A 27028-nucleotide genomic window follows, 5' to 3' on the forward strand; every position below is an offset into this window, starting at 1 on the left:
GGGCAAGTCTCCCTGACCCTCCCAGGCTGGATCCCAGCCTCGTGGCTCTCCAGGCGTGGCCCCGGCGGCCTCAGCTGGAGCCTTCCTCCCCCGCCATCCAAGCTCACCACCGGATCCCGGCCCAGCCTGCCGCTGGGGTCACTCCTGGGCTTTCCCGGGTTTGGGGGAGGACACACACTTTCTCCAGAATTTGGAACAGCAGGCTCAGTGTTTCGTCCGGGTGTTCTGCTGACCTGGAGGTGGTTTTGGGTGGTGCCTCCCTGGGTCTCCCCTTCCGGGTCTGGGCCTCGGGACTCCTGAAGCTCGTGTCCCTGCCCACCAGGAGGGCGCCCGCAGCTCCTCTGACAACGTACGGCTGCTTCTGCAGCCGAGACTCTTGCTTGTTTCTGTCCTTAGAAATCCAACGTCACACCTTCCCCACACTCAGGGCGCCTCTTGGAGCTGGTCGCAGTCCCCATCGCCTCTCCCTGTGGGTAACCGGCCCTGGGGCCCTGGGTTCAGGCACCTCTTTCCGGTGGAGGCTCAACCATCCTTCTCCAGTTTGTGGTCCTGGCGGCCACGGGGGGCCGGGGCCTCTGCGGCGTCCTCCCCAGCGTCCGCCACGTTAATTTCAGCCCTTGCCCGGAGCGCTGCCGCAGGCCGGGGTGGTCCCCAGAGCGGGAGCGCCTTCCTGCGGCCGCGGTCATGATCACAGGGTGAGGTCACACCTGGGCGTCAGGCTCCGTGGCCATCCCTGACCGTTTCATCAGTTCTGGGTGCCAGACCTGTGTCCCTGGGTGGCCTGCACATGGGACGGTGCGAGTGACGTGGTTCTTGGAGCTCTAAAATCAACGTGGTGATGCCTACGTCCGTCACACCCTAAGCACTGCCAGGGCCGGTGACCTTCCCCTCGGCGGAGGCCTTGCTGGTGGACATCAACGCTGGGTTCAGCCTGAGTGGCTGCGGGCCTTGGCCTTCCTGCATGCCCTGCTGCACTCTGAGCCTCGCTGCTCTGGGGTCCCGGGCTGAGTGGGGCCGCCAGCAGGGGAGGGGGCGGGCTTCTGCCCTGCGGCATTTAGGGCTTGGGCCAGGGAAGGGCTGCCGGCCAGGGGACGGGTGGGACAGTCTCCACTGTCCTCTGCCGAAACAGCTTGGTGGTTGTGGAGCTTCCGACTCGCAAGCATCCTTCAAGATTCAACATCCACTTTCTCGGTTCTTTCCGGATCCTCCATGGAGACACCCTTGGGGGAGATGAAACCGGAGAACACAGAAGACACTTCACTCCCGCAAGCGCAGCGCGCGTGATCTCCACCTGCCTGCGTCCTCCTCTGCGAAGAGGTGGGTCCAGGCGGGGTGCTCGCCTGGACACCGGGTCCCCCGGCCGGGCCTCGGGGCGGGAGCACATGCTCATTTCACCCGTCTGCAGGGGCTGGAGCAGGCCTGCCGTGGATGGTGTGGCTCCGGTGACCTGGGGGCACGTCTTCAAACACATCCATCCATCACACAATTCCATCTGTGTGTTGGAATTCACGGTTATTTTATTTTGTTTTATTTACTTATTTGACAGAGAGATCACAAGTAGGCAGAGCAGCAGGTGGAGAGAGAGGAGGAAGCAGGCTCCCCGCTGAGCAGAGAGCCCGACGCGGGACTCGATCCCAGGACCCTGAGATCACAACCCAAGCCGAGGGCAGAGGCTTTAACCCACTGGGCCCCCAGGCGCCCCTGGAATTCCTGGTTTCTAAGTTACCAAGTGGTTGCTCGAACAAACGCTTTGCCTTAGACTTCCCTCGGTGGTTCTGCTGCGACAGTGACGGGGAGCCCGCCTCACGGAGGACCGCGCACCCAGGCCACCCTCACCCCACTGTGCTCGGCTTCTGGGCACTTTGCGGTGACCGCGAGCACGTTGGAATTCGTGTCCCTGGGAAGTTACACACCTTTGTGGTCAAGCTCTTGAGATGGATTTGGATCAACTGGACCTGAACCCCAGAATCATCGCCGCGGTCAAGAAAGGTGCGTCCCTGATGTTTGCGTCGAGCAGCGGAATGAGACGCGTGCAGGGCCGCATGCACAGGGCACACGAAACAAGTCCCCGGGGCGCCTGTCCACGTCCCCTTCCCCGAGACAGCCGGTCCTCATCAGTCACAGATGCTGGCGCGCGCTGCGGGGTGACCTTGTGGCCCTGCTTCCCCTCCTCCCCCTCACAGCTGGAACAGTTTGGGCCATTAGGGTTTTGCCGGGGGACGGAACAGCTGCTACACTGGGAGGCTTGGACGGTTTCCTTTCTTGCACCATCTTTGTTCTTTTCCCCCAAAGTTGTTAGTTGCCTCCTTTTTTCCAGTGCTGTTTTGGTGTATGTCTTACTGACTTTTCCCTCGTTGTCCGGTATGTCGGTCAAGTACCCGGCCCTCGTCCTTGAATGCTCGAAGGGCTGGACAGCTCACCCGTTCTGTTTGTCTCCTGGCGCACCCACCCGGCTACCCTGCACGAGCTGAGGTCCTGGGATCTCTTCCAGCCCTGCCGTGTCCTGGGGCGTTCGCCGGGGAAGCCTCAGCATCGGGATGCTTGTTGGTCATGTGACACAGATGCCGAAGGACACGTGGGGGCTGGCGCAGCGCGTGGCGATGTCCTCCACGGGCGCGGTCTCCCGGTCCTTTTTCTTCATCCTTGGCTCTTGGTTTTTTCAGAGCCCGTGCGTGGTTTGGCTTTATTTTCCGTCCCGCAGTCCGTGTGTCTGTCGGTGTGTGCTTACCTGCGGTACTTCCTGACAGTGCGGGCTTGGGTCTGCCTTATTACGCGGAGCTATCTTTCCTGTTGCTTTTTGTGGTCGTTTCCCATTTTTGGCTTCTTCAGTTGGGTATATTTTCAGCGTATTTTTTTCTACTAGTTTGAAGTATTGTATTTATCCGAGCTCAAAAGTAATTTATCCACTCTCCTGCCCAAATTCAGACCTTTTGGACACATTCCCTCCATAACCCTCTGCACCCAGCTGTCGCCGCTGGCATTGTAACCCTCGCGGCTTCTTTGCTGTTTGTCCCACCGGCCTGTGGTCTGGTACCAGGGATGCGTGTTTGGAACCTGGTGCGGCTCTCCTTCCTGCGCCCCTTCCCTCCGCATGGTCCTCCCCCTGCCCTGGGATCGTCCTCTGGCCTTGCCTCACCTGCGGGCCCGCCTGGCCACAGAAACCCCCTTTCTTGAGAGATGTTTCCGGGACGGGGAACTGGGTGGCAGCCCCTGCTCTGGGCCCTAGGGAGAGGCCCCTCATCTCTGGCACCTGCTGCTCCTGCTGTGCCGTGGGACACCTCCTCCCAGGTCCCCTCCGTCTTCTTTGTTGTCAGCACACTTTACCCAGGGGCTCCCAGAGCCTCGGGGAGTGGATGGACGGGCCTGCCCGTCAGGGGCCTGGATTTGGAGGACCGTGTAGTCCTTGTAGAACTTGCTGTGTTGCCTTGTGTGACTGTAGTCTGAGCCCGTCCTGTAATTTATTTGTATAACTTCAGCCAAACTGAAGTCGGCGAAGGAGGTTTTGCATTATTCCGGACCAGACTTGCAGAGACTGACCAGCCTGTCCAGCCTCGACGTGCAGCAGCTGCTGAGAACGGCCTCCTCACGCCTGCGCGGCCGCGGTGTCACCACAGGTGGGCGCGGAGTGTCTGCTCTGCCCTGGTGCCTTCGGGAGGACTGACTGCCAGGCCGGGTCGCAGCGTCGGGGTGGGGACCTGTCGGGTGGACGGGGGAGCCTTGGGGACCCTCGCCTCGGAGAGTCAGCTCTGGGGCCAGAAGAGATGGGACCCGGCGCAGGGGTGTGAGAAGCAGGGCAGAGTGGGCAGTCAGGGCCCAGAGCCTACCGGTGCCACAGGACACTGCCTCTAGAAGCTTCCTGGCCAGGACCCCCTCCTCCCTGCCCGTGGCACCCTGCCCCCACCCCCGATGTGACCGAGGTCACCTGTCCTTCCACCACGTGGTGCCTGACGCCCCCTGCGGCCCCCCTGCGTTCCCAGCGCGGCATCTGTACCAGCAGACCCAGAGCTGTCCTGCACGGTCCCGGCGCCTGAGCCTGGGCTGCCCCGTGCTCGACGGGCTTCTCCGCGGCGGCCTGCCCTCCGACGGCCTCACCGAGCTGGCCGGCCCCAGCTCCGCCGGGAAGACCCAGCTGGCCCTGCAGCTCTGCCTGACCGTGCAGTTCCCGCGGCGGCACGGGGGCCTGGAGTCCGGTGAGTGGCTGCCCCCCGCCGCCGAGGCGGGGGATGGAATTTGGGGGGGCCTGTCCCGTCGCTCTTGGGGGAGCCACACCGCACTCTGCGGAACCTGTGCCCGACGTGCCTCCGGGGTCTTCCCGATTTCTGCCTTCCTCTTCACGTCTGCCGTCAGTTCTGCCCTCCTCCACCCGCCAGGAGAGTGGGGGCCCAGGGCCACGGGCGCCGCAGCCTGTCCGCTCTGCGAGGGGCCGCTCCCCTGTTCCTGCTCGCTGGTGGCCCGCAGGGCCGGCTCCGGCTGGGCCCCGTCCCCTCGCAGGTGCGGGCCTGGCCCGAGGCTCCCTGGGCCCTCGCTCCCACGCTCGTACACGCGCTCACACGCACGCTCGTACACACACGCACGCCACCAGCCTGCCGGCCAGCTGGGCACAGAGGCGGAGACCCGGCAAGCGGTGTTTCGCTCCGCCACTCCCGGGGCGCGCGTGCGGCTGCAGCCCAGGGGAGCGGGGCCGGACTGGGCCCCTCACGCTGCTTGCGGCTCGGGGACGTGCACAAGCGAAGCAGGAGGGGACGTTTTCAAGCTGCTGCGCGGGTCTCCCAAGCACTCAGATCTACACTGTTTTTACCAAGCGTGAGGTCACCAGGGTGCACGCGACATGGCCACCTCGCTGCCCGACACTCCAGGGGCCCTCCGGCCACACCACCGTGCTCACCCTGCTTCCTGGAGGCTGGGCCACGTGGTGGGCTGGGGACGCGGCCGGGGCCAGACCTCTGGCGCTGGGAACACACGGGGAACACGCGCCGGTCCACGTGGCTGTGGGTGCCCCCGCGGGGCACGGCCGCTCCGTCTGCACACTCTCTCACGGCCCGTTAGCACCGTGAGCTGTGCGGGGCAGGGTCCCCTGGCCACGGGCAGGGCCCTCCCGACCGTGTGCAGCGGCTGCTCCCCCAGAGCCGGGTGTTTGTGTGTCCCTCTTGTCCTTACGTCTCTGGGCGAGGGCGCAGCCCAGGAGGGCCTAAGGGGCAGGCGTCTGGCGCCGGTGCTGGGTAGATGCACTTGGCCTCAGAAGTGGGTTGTCCATTTACCCCACAAAAGCGCTGCGGTGATTCCAGACGTGTGTCTGCTCAGAAACGAGTTGGGGCCCCCCGATCCCTGTGCTCACCAGCGTGTCCGCCGGGCGCAGTGGGGGGCTGCGCCCCAGACAGGCTGAGGGTGGAAGGCAGGGCTGGCCACGCAGTCGGGACCCCGGAGCCCTCCCAGCCCGGTCTCCTTCACTCCGCGACGGTCTGCGCCATTCTGCCCCGGCGGGGTCCCTGCAGACCCATGTTCTCCCAGACGGGCGACGCGAGCAGTCACCGTTGGCGTCTGTGTCCAGGCTGGGTCCGAATCTGGTGCCGGCCGGGTTGGGGGTGTGGCAAGGGCACTGCAAGGGCGGGTCCCCAGAGCTGCACCCGTCCTGGCACCAGAGCCCCGAAGATGTCCCGCAGCGGAGACTGTGCCCCATTCCGAGACACGACAGGCCCCGCGTGGCCCCTCTGTGGCCTGCACGCTGGCTCCAAGCCCGGCCTGAGGCGGCCCTGCCGCTGGAGAAGCCCGCCTCGTCCACTGCTGGTCTGGGGGGGGCGGGGATGTCTCACTCCGCCGCCACCATGCCACCCAGGGACTCTCGGTGACAGCCGTGTCACATCACGTGGGCTGCCCTGGGGTTCAGAGGGCACGGAGCCCCCACGTCTGCCAGACAGAAGCAGGCGCGCCACGAACCGAGAGCTGGCGGACGTGAGGCTGTGGGGAGCCGCGCTGCTGGGTGGCCGAGGCGCTCTAGGGACGTCCGTCAGATGCCAGGCCGTGGGCCGCCCACACGGGTGTCTCAGAGAGGCACGTCCCCCGAGGCAGCCCCGAGGTTACCAACATTAAAGGTTGGGTCCAAGATGCCCATTTTCCTGACAAAATAACTCCTTTAACCCAGTGAGATCTGAAAGCCCTAATCTTGTAAAGGATGGCGAAGGTCCTCCCGACTTGAATCCTGCACTTACGGAGCCGCCCCCCGCCAGCCCGCCACCTTGTGCTGCGGCCACCCCAGAGGAGCCGCCGTGGCCTGTCGCAGGTGAGGGCGGCATGGCGAGGCCCCGTGCCTTTCCCAGCCACACGCCCAGGCGGGTGAAGGGGCTTCGGGGCTGCACTCAGACTCGGTTCTGCTCGGAACCTCCCTCCGGCCCGCTCCCCGCGGACAGGCCAGCGTGCTCGTCCCCAGCTGCTGCGGGACAGGCAGGGTCGGCGCTCGGCAGCGTTTCCGCTGAAGTACAGTCGGGACCGTGCCCGGAGAGGTTAAGGAGAGGCTGACAGTCAGGCATTCGCTCCGGACAGACTGGTCCTCGTCCTGCCGCGCGTCCGTCCGCAGGCCTGAGATTCTCCGAAACACGGTTACGTCAGAGTTAAAAGTCAGGCACACACGGGGCGTGTATGTGCTGTGGGTCCTCCGGCTCGGCGGGTCCCCTGCCCAGGTCTGCAGGGGCCGACGCAGGGGAGGGACACGAAGGTCCGCTGCGGTCCTGGGGGGCGCGGCCGACACTCCACCCACCGGACACAGCCATCTCGTGTTTTAAAAGTAGAGACGAGGTTCCCATACCATAAAATTAAACGTACAATGCAGGGCCATTTAGTGAACGCGCAAAGCTGTGTTTCCGTCACGACTGCCTGATTCTAGACCATTTCACGGGCCTCCCCCTGCCCACGGGCAGCCCCAGCTCAGCTTCCCGCTCCCAGGGACTCGCCGGTTCAGGACGTCTCACAGACATGGACTCCTGTGTTCTGGCCTCCCCAGGCTCCCTTCGCCCGGCGCGACGTGTGTACGGTTCTGTTGGAACGTGTCACTCGCCGCGTCCCGGGCTTCTGTGGCCACCGCTGCTCGGAGCACACGCGTGCTCAGGACCGCGCGGTCCCGTGCGAGTGCCATGTCCGAGCAGGTGAGGGGCTGCCGGACGGCACCAGCCCCCACAAGCGCTGTCCTCGCCGACGCGGGACGTGGGGATTCGAGCCCCTTCAAGCCCCGGTCGTGCACAGGCAGTGGCGTCCCCCGGTGGACCTGGTTGGCATTTCCAGTGACCGGGACATCCGGCCTCTGCCCGTGGGCCTGCCGGCCCTCCGCACGGCTCCGGGGGAGAAAGGTCTGCTCAGGTCCTTGCCCGGTTTCGATTCGGGGCGGGCTTTGTGGGGAGCGTGAGAACTCTGCGCCTTGCAGCTGCCCAGGTCCTCCCGGGCGCGGGATTCACAGCGTCGTCCCTTTGCTTCCTTGACGGTGCCAGGCTGCTCAGGTCCGGTTTCTGCCTTTGCTCCCGGCGCTGTTGTGTCACATCCGAGCAGCCGGGGTTGCAGAGGCTTCCCTGCGTTGTCTTCGGAGACCGGGGCGCATCGGCAGCCCCCACGCAGGCGAGAGGAGGGTCTGATCCCGTCCTCCGATGGCAGTGACCCGGCTGTCCCAGCGCCACTTGTGGGAGAGACTGTTCTTTCTGTCGTTGAACTGCCGGGAACCTTGGTTGAAAATCTGTTCCCACCAACGCTCGGGCTGACTCCGGACGGCCCCTGTTCTTTCTCGTTGTGGTCTCGGGGTCTGCTCCCTGTGCGGGGATCCAGGCCTGGGCCGGGCTGCTGCCTCCGGGTGTCTGGGCTGTTGGGAGCACGGGGCCTGCGGTTTGCCGACCAGATTTTCTGGTCACACACAGGCAGGCTTGTCACCGTATGGCCCAGGATGGCGGGAGAAGCCCTGAGTGGGGCCTCAGAGCGAGCGCCCCCTTGCGTGCAGGGAGGCATTGCCGAAAGGCCCCACTCACTTCCGCTCCAGATGGGCCGGCGGCCCCGGGGGGGGGGGGGGTGCATCCTGTCGGCCGGGGGCAGGTGACCGAGAGGAGGGGCCCTTTGCCTCCCCAGGGGCCGTGTACATCTGCACGGAGGACGTCTTCCCCGACCTGCGTCTGCAGCAGCTCATCGCTCAGCAGCGGCGCCTGCGGACGGACGTCCCGGGAGACGTGGTCGACAGGATGAAATTTGGCGACCAGATCTTCATCGAGCACGTGGCCGACGTGGTGAGTGTCTCTCTGGCCCCACGTTCCGAGGGGCGGTCAGTCCGGTGGGAGAGCCGCACTCGAGAGCCACCCCATGGAGCTGTCAGCAGAGAGGCCCCTGCCACGGGCCACACGTGTAAGTCCACGTGGTCGGGTACCCGAAATTCAGGTCAGACTGGGCTGACCTGAAGGACTCGTCCCCCGCCCACAGGGAGTCGGGGAGGCAGCCCCTGAGCGAGGACACCCAGCACGCCACCTCCAGACCCTGGCCCGCACCCCTGGCCACGGTGCTCCTGCCCCTTGAAAAGGCCGCAGCTGCAGGGGACCCCTCCCACCGCCTCCCGCTCTCCGGCCACCCCGCGACACCCACGACCTGCCGTCCCAGCCAAAGCAGTCTGTGCTGGGTTTAACTTCTGCCTCTGACCGGGCGGACAGCCCCGTCAGGACATGGGAGCCCCCCAGTCTGGCCAGGACCTAGCAGGCCCCCAGCCCCAACAAGCCCCTCGGATGGCTGACTGCCCCCTGGCCACAGCACAGGTGTTGGGGGCAGATCTGGAAGCATCCCCAAGAGACACAGCCCTGCCTGTGGACAGATAAGAGCGCGGGAGCCCTCTGGAGAGGGCCGAGGGCCCGGAGCTCAAGGCAGGTCCAGCAGGCAGGGAGAGCGGCTCCGGGGCCCGGCCAGCTTCCACGTGGCCCACTAGCTGGTGCAGGGCGGGCCAGGAGTGGGAAGGATCGCAAGCAAAGGTGGGAAGACCAAACCCGCACACCAAGAAAGAGTAAGGCAGCCTCTGCACGCGGCCACCCCACACAGCCCGGCTTCCGGAGCGCGCCGCTGCCCCGGACGTCCACACGACTGGAGGGAACCCCAAGATCCCAGTGGGCCTTCCCCCCATTTAAGGATTGTTATAAAAATTTCAAAGAAAGGATAAGGCATATAAACTTTTTAATTTTTAAAAAATTTACAATAAAGGATATCACACATAGCTTGGGGAAGTAACACAGGTCGCTGTGGCCCATGGGGCCCACAGCTGCAGCCTCCTCCACGGGACGTCAGGACACGGCTGGCCTGCGGGTCTCCCCAGAACCACGGCCCAGGAGGGAGGCCGTGCCCACCCGGTGATCCTGTAGGCGCCGAGCGTGGCCATGGCTTTGTAAGCGATGCGCACCCCGCTGAGCAGCGCGGTTATTAGTAGGACCGTGTGCGCCGGGGCACGGGGACCCAGAAGACGAGGTTAGTGCTGCAGGCTCCCAGCTCCAGGGCCCTCCAGCCTCGGTGGCTGTCCTCTGGCCGTCACAGGGCTGGCTCTGGCTGCACACAAGCAGCAGGGTCCGGGGTCTCCCAGGCCAGATGTGGCTTCACTGCGAGGGGAGACTGTAGTCAGGGCCAGGGCCACCAAGACCCATGGTGGCCTGAGTGTGGTTCCGGAAACAGCTCAAGAGCAGAAGGCTCCCACCGTCTTGCCCTGTGTCACCTGGCGGGGGACTGGTGGTGCTGGTAGGCCCTCTGCTGTGCGGGACAGGCTGGGGCACCCGTGGGGACAGGAAGGGGGAACTCACATTACCGCTGGCGTCCTCGAGACCACTGCTGCTGCTGTCATTTTCCACAAAAAGAGGCTCTACTGGGGACGCCCTAGAGACAGAAGCAGAGAACGGGGTTTCACTCGGGGGTGGACTGCCAGTGTGTGGTCACCTGGCACCAGGCCCCGAGTCCAAGCCAGCGGGGCAGGTGGCCCCAAAGGGACAGGCCTGAGGCCCCGGAGGATGGGCAGGGGTGGCTGGGGGTGGGGGGCTCCTGCACCTGCCCCCCTGCTTGGGCACAGCCCAGGGGTCTTCCCAGTAGAGGCAGCCCCACCCCACTGTCTCCCTCCTCCCTCCACTGGGCAGGGGGCAGAGCTGCCCCCACACCTGCCTGACAGCAGTAGGACCCCAGGACCGTGGCGGTCACGAGTCCACCTTCCGCTGAGGCTCCAGCCAGGGTCAGTGCCTGGCATGGGGCCACGGGAGAAGGGCAAGTCACGGTGATGGCCCCGGGAGCTGTCGACCCCATGGGGGCTTGAGAAGTGGAAGGGGACGGACATGAGGGGCCCCTTGGCGCAGGGCAGAAGGGGAGACATGGTGGCAAAGGCGGTGACCCCGTCTACTGTCGGCTTGCAGGACGCCCTGCTGGAGTGTGTGAGGAAGAAGGTGCCTGTGCTGCTGTCTCGGGGGATGGCCCGTTTGGTGGTCATCGACTCCGTGGCAGCCCCGTTCCGCTGTGAGTTTGACAGCGCGGCCTCGGTCCCCAGGGCCAGGCGTCTGCAGGCACTGGGCGGGGCCCTGCGCTGGCTGAGCTGCACCTTCCGGAGCCCGGTGCTCTGCATCAACCAGGTGGGTGCCCTCGCCGCACCCCAGACGGCCTCAGCCCGTCGTTTAGGGGCGATGCGGGGAGGTGGGGGGGGGCAGTGGGGTCTTTGCAGCCATTGACCCCGGTCTGCATGTTCCAGGTGACAGAAGCCACAGAGGAGCAGGGCGCGGCCCCCGGGCCACAGAGGTGAGCAGAGAGGTGCAGGAAGGCAGTGCAGAGGTGCGGGGGAGGACTGGGACCCCCACGGTTCTGTAAGTAACGACTGGGCCTGTCCCATCTCAGCCCCTGGGACGAGCGCGTCTCCCCGGCTCTTGGAATGACCTGGTCCCAACAGCTCCTGATGCGGCTGATGGCAAGCCGACATCGGCCAGAGGAGGGGGGCGGCGCCACGCCTGGCCGCCCGGACCGCACCCTGAGGGTGATCTTCGCCCCCCACCTGCCCCCCTCATCCTGCTCCTACACAGTCAACGCAGAGGGAGTGCGAGGGACTCCGGGGACCGAGTCCTGCTGACACGGCGCCCATGGAGTGCGTGGCCAGATCAGTGGCGGGTGCTGGCCAAGCCCTCCCTGCTCTGCAGGCACAAGGGCCTGACGGGGACTCGGCACGCCCGTTGCTGGGTCACCGGGTCTGGGTGGGCGACCCCCACCACGGCAGGGAGGCAGTGCACACGGAGGAGCCACCGGCGAGGCCTCCCCACGGTGGGCCCTGGACCCCTTCGCCACAGCTCGCTCTGCGCCAGGCTCTGGCCTAGGTAGTAAGTCCTCCCCACCGGCCCTGGGGTGGTCTCAGGGTCACTGAGGCACAGAACACACAAGTGACTTGGCCATCATCCCGCCCGGGCTCGTGCCGGAAGACAGGCGCGCACCTGACCCAGTACTGGAGGTGGAGGCAGAAATCCCTGGAACTGGGCAGACTCTGTTTGGACATTTTCTAGAGCAGAAACACTCATTTGTCATTTCTATCCCATTTTTAAAATAGTCTGTGGCCCTCCAAAGGTCAGGAATGACTGGTGTAAATAGGAGAAAGGCCTTCTGGGTTGCAGTTTTATAAAAGAGCCTTTGTACAAGTGCGGGAACTTCACAGCAGGAAATAAACCATTTTATTTTTGTAATTAAATAGAAACAATCCCAAATTATTTTGTAAGCACATCACACAAACAGAAAACTACGATCGAAGACTGTAGCTACGCGTGCCAGACGGGCCTCCCCCTGGGGGGCGCACACCACACGCGCTCGTCAGCACTGGGGCCCCTGCCCACCCACCCCAGAGGGACGCCCCGGCAGCAGCGCGTCTGTCCGTGACACTGACGGTCCGGGCCGCGCCGTCCCCTCCGTCCCGTCTCCCCTCAAGGCTCATCGCACAGGCCTCGCAGACCTGGGTCCCTCCGGGGGTTCTCCCCCAGGACGATGGGGATAAACGTGAATAGTGCCCGTCTTTCTGCCTGCCCCAGGCACCCGCAGGATGCCGGTACGCACTGACGAGACTCCCTCGGCTGACGGGAAGCTCCCCCTTGGTCGCTGCTTCACCGCACTCGAGTTTTCGGGAGTTTGAGGACTACACGGTGCGGTGGTCAGGAGGAAGGGCAGATAGAAACATCTCAGAAACCAGCCTCCTCTATGCAACATGCCTCCAGAAACATCCTATAAAGTTACAGGGATGGACGTATATTCTGGGAACCGTAAAGGATGTTCTGGAGTACTAGTAGGTCACCATAATCGCTGAATTTCTCTTACATGATATTTCTAGCAGTTTTCTGAACAAATGACAGGAATTTTTTAATAACAGGAAATAACAGACTCCCTTCGATCCTGTAAACACAACACGGGCGCCACAGGCTGCCAGGGCGGCTGCCGGGGCAAGTCGGGAAGGTCAGGAGACCCCGGCCTCCCACCGCCTCCCCCGCTCTGACATGCCGGGGAGGGGCCCTGCAGACGGTGGCGGCTCCGGTCTGTCCTCTGCCCAGGGGCCCGAACTGGACGGGAAGCACGGACAGTGGGTGCTGGCTGGCACTCTAAGGGCCCCCTCGCTGGGAAAGGAGAGCGCTGTGGACGAGGGACAGCCACCCCCACTGCTGGTCTCTTCAAGAATGTGCGAATCCACGAGTAGGGCTGCCCGGGCTCATTCTGTTTTGGTACAAGTTCGGAAATCAGACATCACAGATTCCCCGGCGGCAGCCCCCGAGACATGGAAGTTTTGATGACGTGTGTTTCGGGAGGCCGCTGGCTTCTCTCACCCTGGCTACGTTTCCTCACAGCCCCACAAGGCAATGTCGGCCTCAGAGAACGAAGGACCGAGGGTTCCCAGGCGGGGAGGGTTCGACAAAGGCACCCCTGCCGCGAGCAGGACATTAAATGCTGTTCTCGGCCCCAAGTTCTCCAGACACAAGTGTCGCTAAGGGAAACAGGTTAAGCTTCCAATGCACCAGATCAGTTTCATGGCCTGAGAAGAGCCCCTCGGACAGAGGGGACAGGACAGCTCCCAGGGCCCTCCCCACTGATCACATCATGCCCCGGCAGCCCCTGCGCCTCGAAGGGACACGAGGACACGGCTCTGCTGTTCTCTTGGCTTGAGCATCTCACAACCCATCCCACGTGCAAACCAACCCTGGAGAGCACTCCCGGCCCACCAGAAGCTGCAACACCGGACAGTCGGGCGCTGTGGAAAGGGGGCGGCCGTGGAAGCCCCCCAGCCAGACCCATGGGCACCTGCAGGCAGAACAGAGCACCGATCTCGGCAGGAAGGGGCACACGGCCACACCATCCTGACGAGCCAGGCCACGCGCTTCTGTGGTCTTAAATGATGGGACCCTCCGTAAGTTCCCAGCCCGCAGCCCCCAAGGGACACGTGTAGTACCGGGGGACCCCCAGGAAGACCCCTCACGCGTACCCAGGCAGAGTGCGATTCAGGAGGAAGAGGGGGCTGGAGACAGGCAAAAGCACGTGTCCTGGCGGTGACCCCACATGACGTTAAAGTCACAAGCTGCAGCTTGTCACCGGGAAGCACGTCTCCCAGACCCCCTCCCCTACAGGTTGCATCTCCCCACTCCCGCCCGTCCCCCTTCTCACCGCTGCTGCCATCTGGAGTCACAAACCCTGTCATCTGCTCAGAATGTTCTGAACCTACGAGGCAGCCTCACGCCGCCCTTCCCGGGGAGGGCTGCAGGGTGGACTGGGACACGTTCCCGTCAAAACCTACCCCGTGCTACTTAACACTACAAAGAACACCTTTGGAAAAATAAGCCCACGTCCCTGTGTGCTTGATGCTCCGGGGCCGGCAGGGGGACACGGGCTCCGCAGGGCCGGGCGCGGGAGCCCACGGCGCGTTGGGCAGAGCGCGTGGAGCGGCCGCGCTGCGGGAGCGGGGCTCAGCCGAGACCCAAACCCACCGGCGCGGCCCCCATCTCTCCCGCTCCTGAGTGCCACTCTGAACCCTGGGGGCACTGCCAGAGGCCATCAGATGCACAGTGTGGAAGGATGCAGCGCGAGGTTCCAGAGTCTGAATTCACAGCCTTAACACAGTGTGAACATTTACAACCGATCCTGGTGGAGTGGCAGAGAGTACAAGCGTCCCGGGAGCAGCGGCCGGTTCCCAACGAGCCGCAGCCACCTGCCGGGGCCTCCGCAGGCCTCCGCGCCCGGCCGGTCTCACGCTCCCGCTTCGGCCCCTCTTGGTCGCTAGCAGCGCCGACAGCTTAACAGAATTCGGGGCAAACCTCCAAGAGGCAGCGGACAGCACTAGCTAGAAACGGAAGCAACCCCGGAGCTGGGGGGCCCCTGCTGAGTGGGGAGGGGCGTGGCAAAGCCCGCGGGCCTCAGTGCTTCTTTAGTCCCGGGGGTTCTAGCTAGCTCTGCCTCGGCCCTCAGTGGGCCAGGTCAGTGTGGCTGGCACTCAGAGCTCGCGAGTCTGCCAGACAAGGACTTCGTTCCTGCGTGAGAAAACAAATGAAAAAATTACACTTCACCCGTACTCCAGAGGGCAAGGGTGCTGGCGCAGGGTGTGAGCACCGCGGCAGGACGCTCCTGAGCCCGCGCTCGGCTCCCGGGCACCGGCCAACACGGAGACATGAGCCCAGGACCGCTGGGACAACCGCACCCTCCGCTCTCACGAGCGGGCGCGCTCCGGGCACACGGCCCACGCTACCAGCACCTCACGTCTGCCCGGGGGCCAGGCAGAAAGCACCCTGGGAACAGCCAGCTCCTAAGGTGCGGGGCCTGAGGAGGGAGGCCTGCGACCGCCAGCGAGTGTCCAAGAGGTGAGCAGCCGGACCGGGGCTGCTAAGAGGTGCAACGGGCAGGCATTCTGGTCACTGGTGGACAAGCAGTAACCGCTCCACCACCAGGCTCTCCCTGCCGGAAGTTTGGCTGCCAGTTCGGCTGTCTGGTCCGCTCAGCACCCTTGGCCACAGCCGGACAGTCACACCAGATGTTGAAAGAAATGGAACATCAGAAGAGAAGAAGGGGCCCCAGTTTTAAATGTAAAGGGGACAGCTTCATGCAAGCCTTGGGACACCAAAAGGAGTCCTCAAGACGGGGGTGAAAGTGACAGGACGTCAGTTACATTAGTAAAGACCTAATAGTTTTAGAACACTGAACAACAGCTTAACTGGGCAATGAATTAGTTACAAACTTACCAGAGGCTAAAAATCATACAAATTAATAATACCCACTGAGTGGCCAAGTTTTGATACTACTTTATCAGAATATTTAAATTTTAATTGGCTTAATCCGACCATTTAAATGGGTGAATATGCAGAGAATGTTCATGACTCACACATTCCCACAATCGTGTAATCAAATCAGCGCAGAATCCGGGAATGTCACTGTGCCACATCTCTAAGACCCAGAGACACTGAAGTTTCCCCGAGGCCGTTGGAGGTGGCAGTGGTGCCGGGAAGGGCCTGCGGCTGCCCAGCAAGCCTCGGCCAGGGAGTCAAGGGCACTGAGTGGGGCAGGGCTCCTTACTTGCAAATGGTCTTCAGCGGCCTTGCCACCCACGTTAAGGACATTCAGGGAACTGGCCCGCTTCATGCTGTGAACAGGGCAGTGGACATGCAAAAGGACAAACCAGCGTGTCAGTCAACCGAGAGCAGCAAACACAGCAAAGACACCCCTCCAAGGCCTCTGCACCGTGCGGGAGTCCCTGGAGCCATCCCTCATGGAGCGTGGGCCTTTATCTCACTGGGACTGGGGAGTCTGTCCAGTTCTTAACATGGACACCCCAGGTGTCTCCGTACGTAAACCCCAGTAGAGAAGAAGCAGTTTCCCCATGTCTGTCTCAGCGACGCACTGTCTGAAACACTGTATGTAAACCCCACACGTGGTTACACGTCCCCATGGGACACCTGGCTCGCGGAGGAGCCGAGCAGCTCTGCCTGTCCAGCCCTCTGGCTCAGCCTGAGTCTGCAGGGCACGTCAGGTCAGTTTGAAGCAGGGAGCCCGGCGCTTCCCCCAAACTCACCGCTCACCCTAAGGGACCATGTAAAAGACCTCTTGAAGCTCAGTGTTAAGATCTGATACGTATCTACATGCTTGTGTACTTTGTTTTTATATTAAAAGGAAAATTTTTTTATTAGCCAAATAAACTCAGAAGCTAGGATTCCTCTGCTTTCAAACCAAAATTTGAAACCAATTTCTTGGCTTTACCTTCAAGGAAATCTAGTAATTTAAATGTGTATTAACTTTTTCTCCCACGTGACCCCTCTAGAACAGCTGAGGACTGTCCGGCACACCACCTACCCCGAGCGCGACGGGGGCCGGCCCCGCTACCCTCCCGCCTACCGCCAGCGGCGCGCCCTCCAACAGGAAGCCACCTTAGCTCCAAGAGGTACAACAACGGGTGCGCAGGGTCTCCCCAAACGTCTGCGACCGGAACTGTGGCGCGGAGGCGGCTGCGGCACGAGCAGCGTGTGCTCTGGGGCTGCCGCGCGGCCGTGAGGCTCGAGCGCGCACGAAGGGTCAGCGAGACCGGACGTTGTCAGCGCGCCGGGAATGGGCACGAGGGCCCAGGTCCCCGCCGCGTGGCCGCCAGCGCCACGGGCACCGCGTCCGGAAAACGGCAGGTACTTACCGAGTTCTCACTGAATGAGCTCCACCAAAAGCAAAGACCTTAATTCACTTAACCTCAAGTAAAATTCACTCCCCAAAATCCCCGAGCCAGGACAAACACGAACACGGCAACCCCACGAATTCTGCGTAAGTGCAGCTAGATTCTGCACAAGCTTCCTCTACACAGCACTACACAGAGGAAAACTCAAACCAAATCGCACAGGAGACTTGCACACTTAATTCTTATTGTTTAAGTGGCCAATGGACTTTTTCTAAGAGTCATAGGACCCTCCTCCTCACACTCTTTTCCTTACAAGACCAAGTAAAGACAACCTGCCCTTGCCGCAAGCCTCCCCCGGGCACAGCGAGCTACGTCCACACCCCTCCCTCCCACCACCGTGGACAGAACAGGAAGAACACCAACTCGGGGCTTCTCGAAATGCGGTCTTGGACCAGCAGTGCTCGCACGAGCTGGGAACTTGCTAGAAAGGTCAGCGGTGTGAGGGGTGGGGGGTGCAGGCCCACTGACCAGACCAACGACTGGGGCCCCGGCGGTCTGCTCAGATCCCGCTGGAGACGCGGACGCTCAGGTCTGAGAGCCACTGGTCCGGTGAATACACAGTCACTCTTACCTTGACAGATGACTCAGTTTTATGCATTTTATGGGACAAAATTCCTAGAGCCATTGACGTTTTCATCAAGTTCAGTGAGGGGACCACCTCCAACACTACACGTGACGACGCGCGCACGCGTGTGGCCAGCCCCGTGCCGGGGGCGCTCGCCGGGCTACGCCACAGCCGAGACAGAAGGTGGCACAGGAGGGAGAGACGGAACTGAGCTCTGTCACGTGGGAAGGAAGGGCCATGTCACGGACTTAGTGCCAGAACTGGACTCTGCATTTAAAAAGCTTCAGAACATCCAGATCCACCAAGGGCCACAGCGTGTCTGCCCTGGAGGAGCCAATCGATGGGGCACGGAGAGGACTGCGGGGACAGGACACTTCGGCACATCGGATCCAGTCCAGGGACATACGCTACGCAACTGTTCAATGGTTTGTTCGGATCCTTGTAACGTGGCCAGAAAACAAAAACGGGGCAGAGAGTGACCTATCATTTAGTTCTGTAAATATTTAAAACAAGCACTTCATCCCAAAGGCAATTTCCTTTCCCGGATGCACATTCATCCGTCGGGCGGCCGGCTCTGGTGCCGAGAACAGGACAGGACGGCAGTCTGCTGCTCAGCCCCACGTCCTTCCAGAAGCCCCGGCTGGCTTTCAACACTGTATCTCCCAGGCAGTTTCGCAACAAACATGTGGCGCTCACAGACGCCCTCTTCAGAAACGGGCTTGGAAATGTCCTTGAGAAGCAGGGTGACAGCCACCTACTCAGATCAAATGCCTTGTCCTGCCATACATGCCATCAAAAAAATGTGTGTGTCCCCAGCAGAGACACTTGGGGCACAGGGCGGACAGCAGACCTGGGCCTCTGGTCCCCAGCTCGGGGGCTGAGCCTGCAAGGCCGCAGTGGGGGGCCCAGGGGTGCAGGAGGTAGGCCCTCACTGACAGAGACCAGAACGAGACGGGACGCCCCTCAAAATGCCACAGCAGGCAGCTGGAAGAGCCTGTCACCTCCGGTCTCTGACACGCTGTGCAAAGGGGTCCCGCTTCCCAGTCCGGCAGCGGGAGACTCCTTGCCCATGGACGGGGAGGTGGAGTCACTTGGACAACGGAGTTTTCCTCAGACTCCATCTTTAAGAAGGAGGCACCACTTAGGAATTCAGAGTTTCACAAAACAGCTGACAAAAGAGTGCCTCTGTGAGAAACGCATCCCAAACAAGATGCTGTTCACGCCAGAAATAACCCAGAAACCGGGGCAGACTGTTAACATTCGGCTGCATCTTGCAAAGAACAGAACTCCGAACCAAATTCCGTTGACAACTTCAGTATCATTGTTCCAAAGACTCTAAGACTCATGAGTCCACCTCCTTTACAAACATGGAAAATGTGGGCTGTTGTTCTCCATTCCTAAAGGAACTCCTTCCCCTCCAGTCCTCCAACCGCGATCCTACTTCAAACCATTGCTCTCCCTGCATTAATGCCGGTGAGTCTCATCCAGTCACAGCTACTGGTACGATTTTACAAAGATTTTAAAAGCTAATTTGAAAGGATTTACACGAACACTAATTTAAAAAGAGAAGGAACAGCTATCGAGAGTGAACGAGTGAACGTGCTCCGTGTTTCCATACAAAGCTCCCACTGGCCGATGCTGGGGCTCTTCTGAACGCGCAGCCGCAAGGCCGCAGAACGGCACCGGCCGGGAAGCCCCGCCCTTCCAGCCTCGGCGCGGAAGCCGCGCGCTGCTTCTCTGCCGGCCGCGGAGGACACGGCCCGGGAGCCGCTCCAGCCCCGGGGCGGGCACGCGAGCAGCAGCGGGGAGGCCGCGCGGTGGGGCGGTCAGCAGGGGCCGCAGGAGGATAGTTACCCGGGGTTCTTTGGGTCACTCTCTCGAGAGCTTCCTCCCTTCAGCTTCCTAACCAGCTTCTCACTGCTGCGTCTAATTGAAGCCCGGAGTTTGCTAAAGGAGCCACTGCGCTTTAAAGATCCCGTGCCGTCCTGAAAGAGACGTGAACACATGTGAGACTGCAGACGGCCCGTCCTGGCCTCCTGAGAGGCAACGCTGAATGCAAACAAGAACTCACATCAGTTGGCCTACTTGTCTGTGACCTGCTGGCAATACGGCTGCTACAGAAATTACGTTTGCCAGGTCTTGTAAATACACTTTAAATAGAAATCTACCCACTTTAAATATCAGTCAGGACAATCCAATGATCACGAAAACCTCTGACCATGAAGTTCAAACAAAAAATAATATCCCCAAAAATCCTATCACTGTTTTGAAACAAAAGGTCACACATGGAAAAGGTCTCAAGGAAATTAAGGCTGCTTCTTGGAAGATCACCCAAATCAAATTCCACATTTAATAAAAACAGAAGCATCTGGTCCCCGTTTAACAGAACTGGACCCACACCAGTGAGGGCTGACAGAGACCGCTTTTTTTGACACTTTCGTGCACAGGCAGCACTTGGGTGCACTGTTTCTTCCGTAAATCCCATCACGTTTACTGAGGCCTGGACGCGAGCGTTCTCTGCACCCGACATGGGGCTTGTCCTCACAGCCCCACAGAGCAAAAGCCACACGCTCTTCTGACTGAGCCCGCCAGGCGCCCCTTTGGTACATTTTTAAAAAGTTTTATTAAATGTTGACTGTAAGTGTGGTCGGAAATTCCATACAATAACTGAACCCCCGACACCTTGCAGGTGTCCGGCTCTCATCTAAGTGGCCCCGGTACTCAGTGAAACACCTGGTGGTATCTGGGTATGAAAACCAAGAACCAGAGTTTGAAAAACTGTGTGTATGAGCAACTTTTATTCTCAGAATGAATCACTCAGTGAGATTAAAGCAGCCCCGTTCCTTCAAGAAGCCACGTAGTGCCGCATTCCACGGAGAGAGTGAGACGTTCTACCGGGCAGACAGACACCAAGACACGGGTCAGTTGGAGTGAGTTTATTAGAAGTTAGAAAGACACAAATACACAAATCACTGAACACTTAAAGATTAGTGGAGAAAAGCAAAATTGCCAAAATGTCACAGAGACTACACAGCAAATGCTACTTGAGCGAGATCCTAAGGGGAGAGCCTGGGGCACGGGCAGCCCCGCCGGGTCTCAGAGGGCAACGGGAGCAGCACATGCCCTATTCCTACGGCCTAGCTAGTTCCACGGTCACTGTCATGCCACGGCATTAACACCTGCAGGAGACTTCTAACTACCTTTGATCAAAGTGAACGACTAATCGCTCTAAATTCTTAAACTCATGTATCACACAGTAAATGGTTTTTATTAACACAGTTGATATTACTAAGTACATATCTGGCAAAGCTACATGTATACAGAGATAAGGAACCCCCCAAAAAGGACAGCAGCACCGAAAGGAATGGCCAGTCACAGAGAGGTGGCACTCTGACAAGAATCCTAGGGGATTGCTAAACACAGCAGTCAGCACTGGAGAGAGAAGGCAAGCTGGAGGAGCCGCCCGTCATGCAGGAGACAGTGTGAGCGTCACATGAGGCAGCTAGGCCTGTCGGACAGAAACGGAGAGAGAGAGCCCGGTGAGCCCGCTGTGAGAACAGAGCCAGCCCCCACGGAACGCAGCGCGGCTTACAGTATTTCTAGGTCACAGATCTCGGCAGTGCTTCTCATCCCTTTAGTATCCGGGATCACCTTCCGCCTGCTTCTATCAGCCCAGGACCAAGAGGTACTGGGGCCGTCTGCTGCCTTTTACGACTAGTCACTCTTGTCATCAAAGTAACACTCCGTGCCCAGAGCGTGGATTAGCACTGTGCTAGAAATCTCCAGGATACTTACTATCACGAGGTCCAGGAACTGTACAGAAAGGAGATTCCATATTGAGAAACATCGACAGTGACCAAAAGATAAAGGCTGCACATAAGAAGAGGCCGTTCATCAAACCTTTAACTTCATCAGGAATCCTCTGACAGCCCTGAACTCTCGTGGAGTTCTGACATCAGAGGGGACTTTCTCTTAAGAGCTCTAACCGTTTAGACAGTTCAAAAACTTGAAAAAAACCAATGACTTTAGTCTTTAGCACATTTTAAACATGCAGTTGATCCAAATTACCCAAAATAAGATTAATTCTAGAAAATGGATTTCCACAGGCAGCAGTGCACCCCGGGTCTCAGCAGACCGGAACCCCAGTGGTCCCGTACGGAAGCCCCAGACTGCAGGGACCGAGCCCCCACCCGCTCTGACTCACCATGGGACGCTCAGCAAATCATTTAACCAGCCCGAGCTTCATTTTTCTCATCTTTAAAATGGAAAAATAAGATTTGTTACCAATTTCCCGCAAATGTTGGGAGGACAAGAAAACATAAGTTCTTGTTGCTCTTTCAGAGAAAGGACATTTAACTGTTAATTCCACAAACAGTACAATCCTGTAGTTCGTTTCAGAATTCATCGCTCCACTAGAGCAGAGCTCCTTATCCCTCCCAGGCCGCTCAGCAGACTACAGGGGAGCAACCAGATTCCGGAAACACTTCATGTGGGACACACACAGGCTTCCCCGGCCCCATCCCTCACCCTGCAGCAGGCGCACAGGAGCTGGGCTCCGGAGGCAGCACCTGGCTGGGGAAGGGGGGGTGGGGGAGCAGGCTGCCCACCCCCTCCTTGCACTCACCCTCCAGAACCAGTGGGAGCAACAGCAGAAGCCCACCCCAAACCCCACCCCAACCCCGGGTGGATTTCTGTTCAGTAAAAAAGCTGGACAGTGGGGAGGCCTCCCACATTCTAACTCTTTCAAGAACAGTCTACTTCTCTATACTGCCAGGAAAGAATACTTAGCATCAAAGAAGTGGGTTTCTGAACAGAAATGAACACTGTAGCATATAAGCTAAGAAACGAAAGGCAGTAATTCTTTGTTCTTTTTCTTTGTTACACTCTTGTTGTCTTCCTAATACAATTTTTTTAAAGATTTTATTTAGTAAAAAAAAAAGATTTTATTTATTTATTTGACAGAGATCACAAGCAGAGGCAGAGAGGCCAGCAGAGGGAGAAGCAGGCTCCCCACTGAGCAGGGAGCCCGATGCAGGGCTCGATCCCAGGCCCGAGGATCACGACCCCAGCCAAAGGCAGACGCTCAACCGACTGATGCTTAGGAAGGCATCAGTCTTCCTAATACCATTTTTAAAACTAACTCCATTTCTAATTAACAGTCTGTACTATCCCATTCCTCAGTCATCTTGAGCATGAGGTCAGTATCTTTGGGAAAACAAGTGCTCCCATGCGTGCAGGAGGGGCGGGCTCCTCCGGAAGGGCCCTGCTGAGAACTGGCAAGTCAGAAACAGGACAGAGCGGAGAAGACGGAATGGAGGATGTGATGCTTCCTGGGGCCCTAGTAGGACAGCTGCGTAACGGCGCAGCGCAGGAATCCCACGCATACGAGGGGCCCAGGCTCCAGGCACGTGGCCACAGCCCTCAGAGGGGACGGCAGCCAGGTGCACAGCAGGTAAAGTAAAGGGAATCCAATCTGGCCAAATACGATTCCTATGCACACAGCATTTGCATCTTTAACGGGACCAGAAGAGAGAACTGAGACTTATCTTGACAATGACTTTCAGCTCTTTGTACTTTATACAAAAATAAGCGTGAGGCCGTTACGTTTTCTAGTCCTTTAATCACCATCTTAATGGTATGTACTTAACAGAACTGCACTTCCCTAAAACCTGATCCAGAAATGGCACATGAATGACCACAGTATATTCGGTAACCTTGCTTCTCCGGCATTTCAACAGCACGGGATTCTGTGCGGACCCAGACTCCTGGCAGCTGTAGGGCACAATCAGAACCTAGACTGCCCGACCTCGGCCCACACTGCCCTCTGATTTTCATGTTCTTTCTGAATGCTGGGACCAACCACACTGACTCACATACATGGGCTCCTGCACACGGCTGCGCCAACAGAACGGGACGGCCGTCCCGCCGCTGCAGGAGCGCCTGCCCCACACGGCAACAGAAGGCTTCTCCCTGCGGCAGCAGTTAACTTTTTAAAGGGCACCGAAATCCTTTTTTAAAAACTCACAATCTAATGCAGAACCCCAAGATAAGGTACAATCTAGGTGGCACTTTCTCACTGTAAGTGTGACAAGTTCCTAGAACAACACGCACCAGCGGAACCGTGAGGCCGCCTTTAGAGAACACCAGGTTGAAATACGAAGTTACAGAAGATGGGTCTAGCCTCGGCACCCAAACTCCCGGTTTGTTCCCAGTCGGCCCGGACGGCCTGGCCCCCAAATCGTGCACGGGTGAGCGACTGCGGGTGGCAGCTGCTCTCAACCACAGGGAACGCCGGACTCCCACTCTGACCGCCGGAGTCGCTCGGTCTCACCCCGGGGCAAAGCCTAACATGGGGGCGCAGTGCAGGCGTCCGGACTGAAGGCGGCATCCACACGGGGCTCCTTCAGCAGCGGACACCTGCACCTCCGTCGGGCAGACGTGAGAAAAGTCCTGGCGTGCGTACTGCCTCTATCCCCTCTCCTCAAACCGCCCCAGGACGCTCTGAAATGGAAGTCCGGCCGGCGGTCGGGAGAGCTCAGCACCACCTCCTCAGAACCTGCGAGCCAGGCCTTCCCGCGAAGGCCGACTGAGCCGGGTCTGAGCGGGGGCCGCAGGGCCGGGCGGTGAGCACAGCGGCCCAGGCACTACCCCCAGTCACTTCCGGAGTCACCGGATGCTCGAGCTCAGGCTCTCTGAGAAGAAAGGGCCCCTTCTGCGGCTCAAGGAAAGTCCGGAACGACCTAAGATCTGGGATCTACGTTTTGTCATCCCGTGGACCACCACCACCCACCAATAAGCCCTGCGACGGCCTCTGGAGAAGACACAGAGCCTCTCGTGTCCAAGAGTCAAGTAAAAAGGTGTCCACACCCCTGTGTGAGTGTGCTAAGTGAGCATGTCCAAAGCGAGACAGAAAATGCGAAATGGAAGGAGGGCCAAGAATGCACTCAGAGGAGGGATGGCTTCTGCCCTCTGCATCCGTGATTCCGGCAGCAGGCCCCACGGGAAGCCCACAGGAAGCCGCCTACCAGCCCTGCACACTGGGCGGAAACCAGCTTTCCCTCACCCGAGTCTCAGAACTCTGCACTGTAAATTATTTTATGACGGGACTGCACGACAGGATTGACCTAGAAATACTGTGTCAAGAAAAAGTTCCTCCAGAACTTCATTCAAGAGAACCAAAACCTGCAGCCTGGCGTCTGCAGACCAGGGAAGGGATGTGACCCTCTACGCGAGGCATGCAGGGCGACAGGAATCACAGGGGCAGTACAGTACACAGTGTGGCCGGACGCAGCAGAGAGGAGGCCTGGCCATCGCCGTTGATGTGTTAGACTACTGCCCACTGGGGGAATGGAAAAGCAGATGCTGATTGGTTGTCTTGGCACAGGAAACACCAAAGCAAGGCAGCTGCCAGATAAAGACAGTCAAAAAGACGCTCTCCCTAAAATTTTGGCCTCTAATATTATGTAGAAAATATTGTATCCTTACCAAACCACTCCAGCTACAGAAAATCCCCCAAATAAATACCTTCAAAAAGATAAGAGTATAGGAAAGCCCAAGATTACTATTTGGCAAAACATCTGCAAAATTACCTAATCAAACTGCACCTACTCCAACTTCAAAGAAAAATAATACAACATTTTGATGGGGCACCTAATCCTGCATTCAGCTCTCCCTGGTAAAAGCAAAATTCCAAAGACGCCAGCTCAACATACAAAAGCGTTGCCCCATGTGACCAACATTTGCTAGAAACAATGTCCGGGAGGCCACACACTCTTTGGCGACCACTGGGGAAACAGCAGTGGCGAGAACCTCCACAAGGGCAAACGAGCGAAACCCAGAGGTAGAGCCTGGCTAGGAGCGACATGTTCCAAATCCGGGCACGTGTTCTGGATCCGAAAACCTCTAGCAGAGGACTCTGCAGGCAGATGAGCCACGGGACCCTCAGCGGGAACACGGCGGTCAGCACCGAGGGGGCCGTGAAGAGCGGCCGCCCCAACCGCTCCCATCTGGAGGCCAGCTCTGTCTGAAATAGGCCTTCCCCTTAAGGAATTTAAAGCAATTCTCACACACCTACAGCAGCCTGGTCAGTGACATTAGGAGCACTGGAGTTAGCAACGAAAATGGGTAAGTGAAAAAAGCAAGTTAGTTTTCTGCCACATTAACCCTAATATTAAAATAAAACCAGGTTACGGACTGTGGCTCTAAGTAACCAGGACACTCAATCAGCATTTCAGCGCTCAAAGTGAAGCCAAACAGCTTTCGTGGGTCCCTACAGAGAAGAAAATGACCACTTCAAACAAATAACAGACTTCGTTATTAGCAGAAGATAAGCACTCACAAAAAGCTTAATTCATACTTGATTTGAGGAAAGGACAGTGTCTAGCATGTGAGCCAGAGGAAACTGCAGGACAGCAGTCCTGCTGGGCGCCTGGGCCAGGCGGCCTCCCGGCGACAGGCCGGCGGCTGTGTACTGTACTTACCCCGTTCCACTCTACGCTCATACTCACTTCCTCCCCTCCGTCAGGGCCGCTCTCGTACTTGACCACGTCCACGTTCAGACTCTCCCGGCTTCTCCGCTTCTCCATGTTCTCAGGGTCATTCAGCACTTCGGCTACTCTCTGTTTGTGAACATTGTCAAGACCCTGTGAGCCAGGCAAGGGGGAGGGTTGGAGCCGTTAGAAGGAAGCTTGACGGAGGATTCTAGGACAGCTGAGCTTCTCCCGGGGAAGAAACAACCCAGAAACAGCACTTACACACAGAAGAGTGATTCTCAGGAATATACACTTAAGACATTTCACTCTTCACAAAGCTTACCTCAAATTTTTAAAAAAAGGCAAATACTGGGCCCCCGTGAGTGATCTGCACACTTAAGTATTCACAAGGGAACGCAGTGATGCACACAAATCTGAAATGCTGCGCCCAGGATAGGCCTGGTGGACAGAGCAGTGGGCGTGTGTGCCCGAGAGCAGCGAACATCCACGACGGGCCCGGGAGACAGGCATGCAAGCGCGCAATCCCCTCCACTTCTCTGCTTGCCGGGCCTCACGGTGCGATGCTGGGAAAACACTCCCACCAGGGAGTGAGGAGAGCAGCAAGCCCTCGCCTCATTTCGGCAGGGAGGGCCCGCGCACACTCGGGCTAAAACATTCCCGCACCACGAACATGGCCGAGACTGTTCTCCGCGTGCATTTCAGTTCGAAAGACCCAGACGCAACACGTTCCCTATTCTAAGTGGGATTTTAACCCCAGCAGCTCCGGCAAATGTGACACCTGTACCGACTTTCCCAGTTTCCTCCCCAACAGGCACACACCTCAAGCAGTCGCCGTGCCGCTGTGACTCTGACAGGAAGGCGGGCGGCAGTCCCGGTAAAGCACGGCCAACCCCTTCCTTTAAATTCCTGCAACTCATGAGCCCAGACTTGGCTCATCTGATACACACTATCCCGGCACCGGAGAACGAAGCCCGGATTACTGGCCAGACTCCTGAAGACAGCGGCGGGCAGGCTCCCGGGCCAGGACGAGCGCCAGGACGGCACCCGGCCTCCCCAGCAGGGCCCGCACACAGCCAGGCCCCCAGGAGGCTGCCGACGCCACAGGGCGCTCCCCCCACGCAGCCCCCCAGAGCCGGAGGACCCCTGAAGGGCGCCGGACCTGAGGAAAGGGGCACGGGCGGAGCCAGCGCCGCTACGGCTCTGCTCTCGTCCCTCTGCACGGCCTCTTTGCAGAGGAAAATCTCTCGGCACGTACGGGCTCTTCTCATCTCGGCCAGAACCGGCCGT

General features: G+C 59.4%; 2 protein-coding genes across 15 annotated transcripts in view; one reads left to right on the forward strand and one right to left on the reverse strand.

The window, feature by feature from the left end:
• Positions 1-1673: 1673 nt before the first annotated feature.
• On the forward strand, positions 1674-11695 carry XRCC3 (X-ray repair cross complementing 3). Its single transcript, XM_044230653.1, has 7 exons — positions 1674-1989; positions 3477-3614; positions 3978-4190; positions 8098-8252; positions 10389-10601; positions 10718-10764; positions 10861-11695. The coding sequence occupies exons 1-7, from the start codon at positions 1935-1937 to the stop codon at positions 11087-11089; spliced, it is 1050 nt and encodes a 349-aa protein (XP_044086588.1). The 5' UTR covers positions 1674-1934; the 3' UTR covers positions 11090-11695.
• The window catches only part of KLC1 (kinesin light chain 1), a 57595-nt gene continuing 39727 nt past the window's right edge, over positions 9161-27028 (reverse strand). The window contains exons 13-17 of one of the 14 annotated variants that reach the window (XM_044230636.1): positions 25757-25891; positions 19104-19234; positions 15541-15607; positions 9792-9864; positions 9161-9593 (exon numbers count right to left, since the gene is read on the reverse strand). In XM_044230636.1, the coding sequence (XP_044086571.1) occupies positions 9829-9864; positions 15541-15607; positions 19104-19234; positions 25757-25891 (369 nt within the window). In that variant the 3' untranslated portion in view covers positions 9161-9593; positions 9792-9828. Of the gene's footprint in view, positions 9594-9791; positions 9865-11652; positions 14505-15540; positions 15608-19103; positions 19235-20170; positions 20758-21453; positions 21505-25729; positions 25892-27028 lie in introns of those variants that run through there. The other 13 variants (XM_044230634.1, XM_044230637.1, XM_044230638.1 and 10 more) reach the window with 13 other exon arrangements.

The sequence above is a fragment of the Neovison vison genome, chromosome 13 (genome assembly GCF_020171115.1).
Source record: "Neovison vison isolate M4711 chromosome 13, ASM_NN_V1, whole genome shotgun sequence".
In the NCBI taxonomy this organism is placed as follows: domain Eukaryota; kingdom Metazoa; phylum Chordata; class Mammalia; order Carnivora; family Mustelidae; genus Neogale; species Neogale vison.

What these genes read in the sequence shown, in the direction of transcription:
- XRCC3 (XM_044230653.1), top strand. Translation starts at nt 1,935, where the DNA reads ATGGATTTGGATCAACTGGACCTGAACCCCAGAATCATCGCCGCGGTC. An exon ending in GCACGGGGGCCTGGAGTCCG is followed by an intron (nt 4,191 to 8,097) that starts GTGAGTGGCTGC and finishes TTGCCTCCCCAG; the next exon opens with GGGCCGTGTACATCTGCACG. An exon ending in GCGGCCCCCGGGCCACAGAG is followed by an intron (nt 10,765 to 10,860) that starts GTGAGCAGAGAG and finishes GTCCCATCTCAG; the next exon opens with CCCCTGGGACGAGCGCGTCT.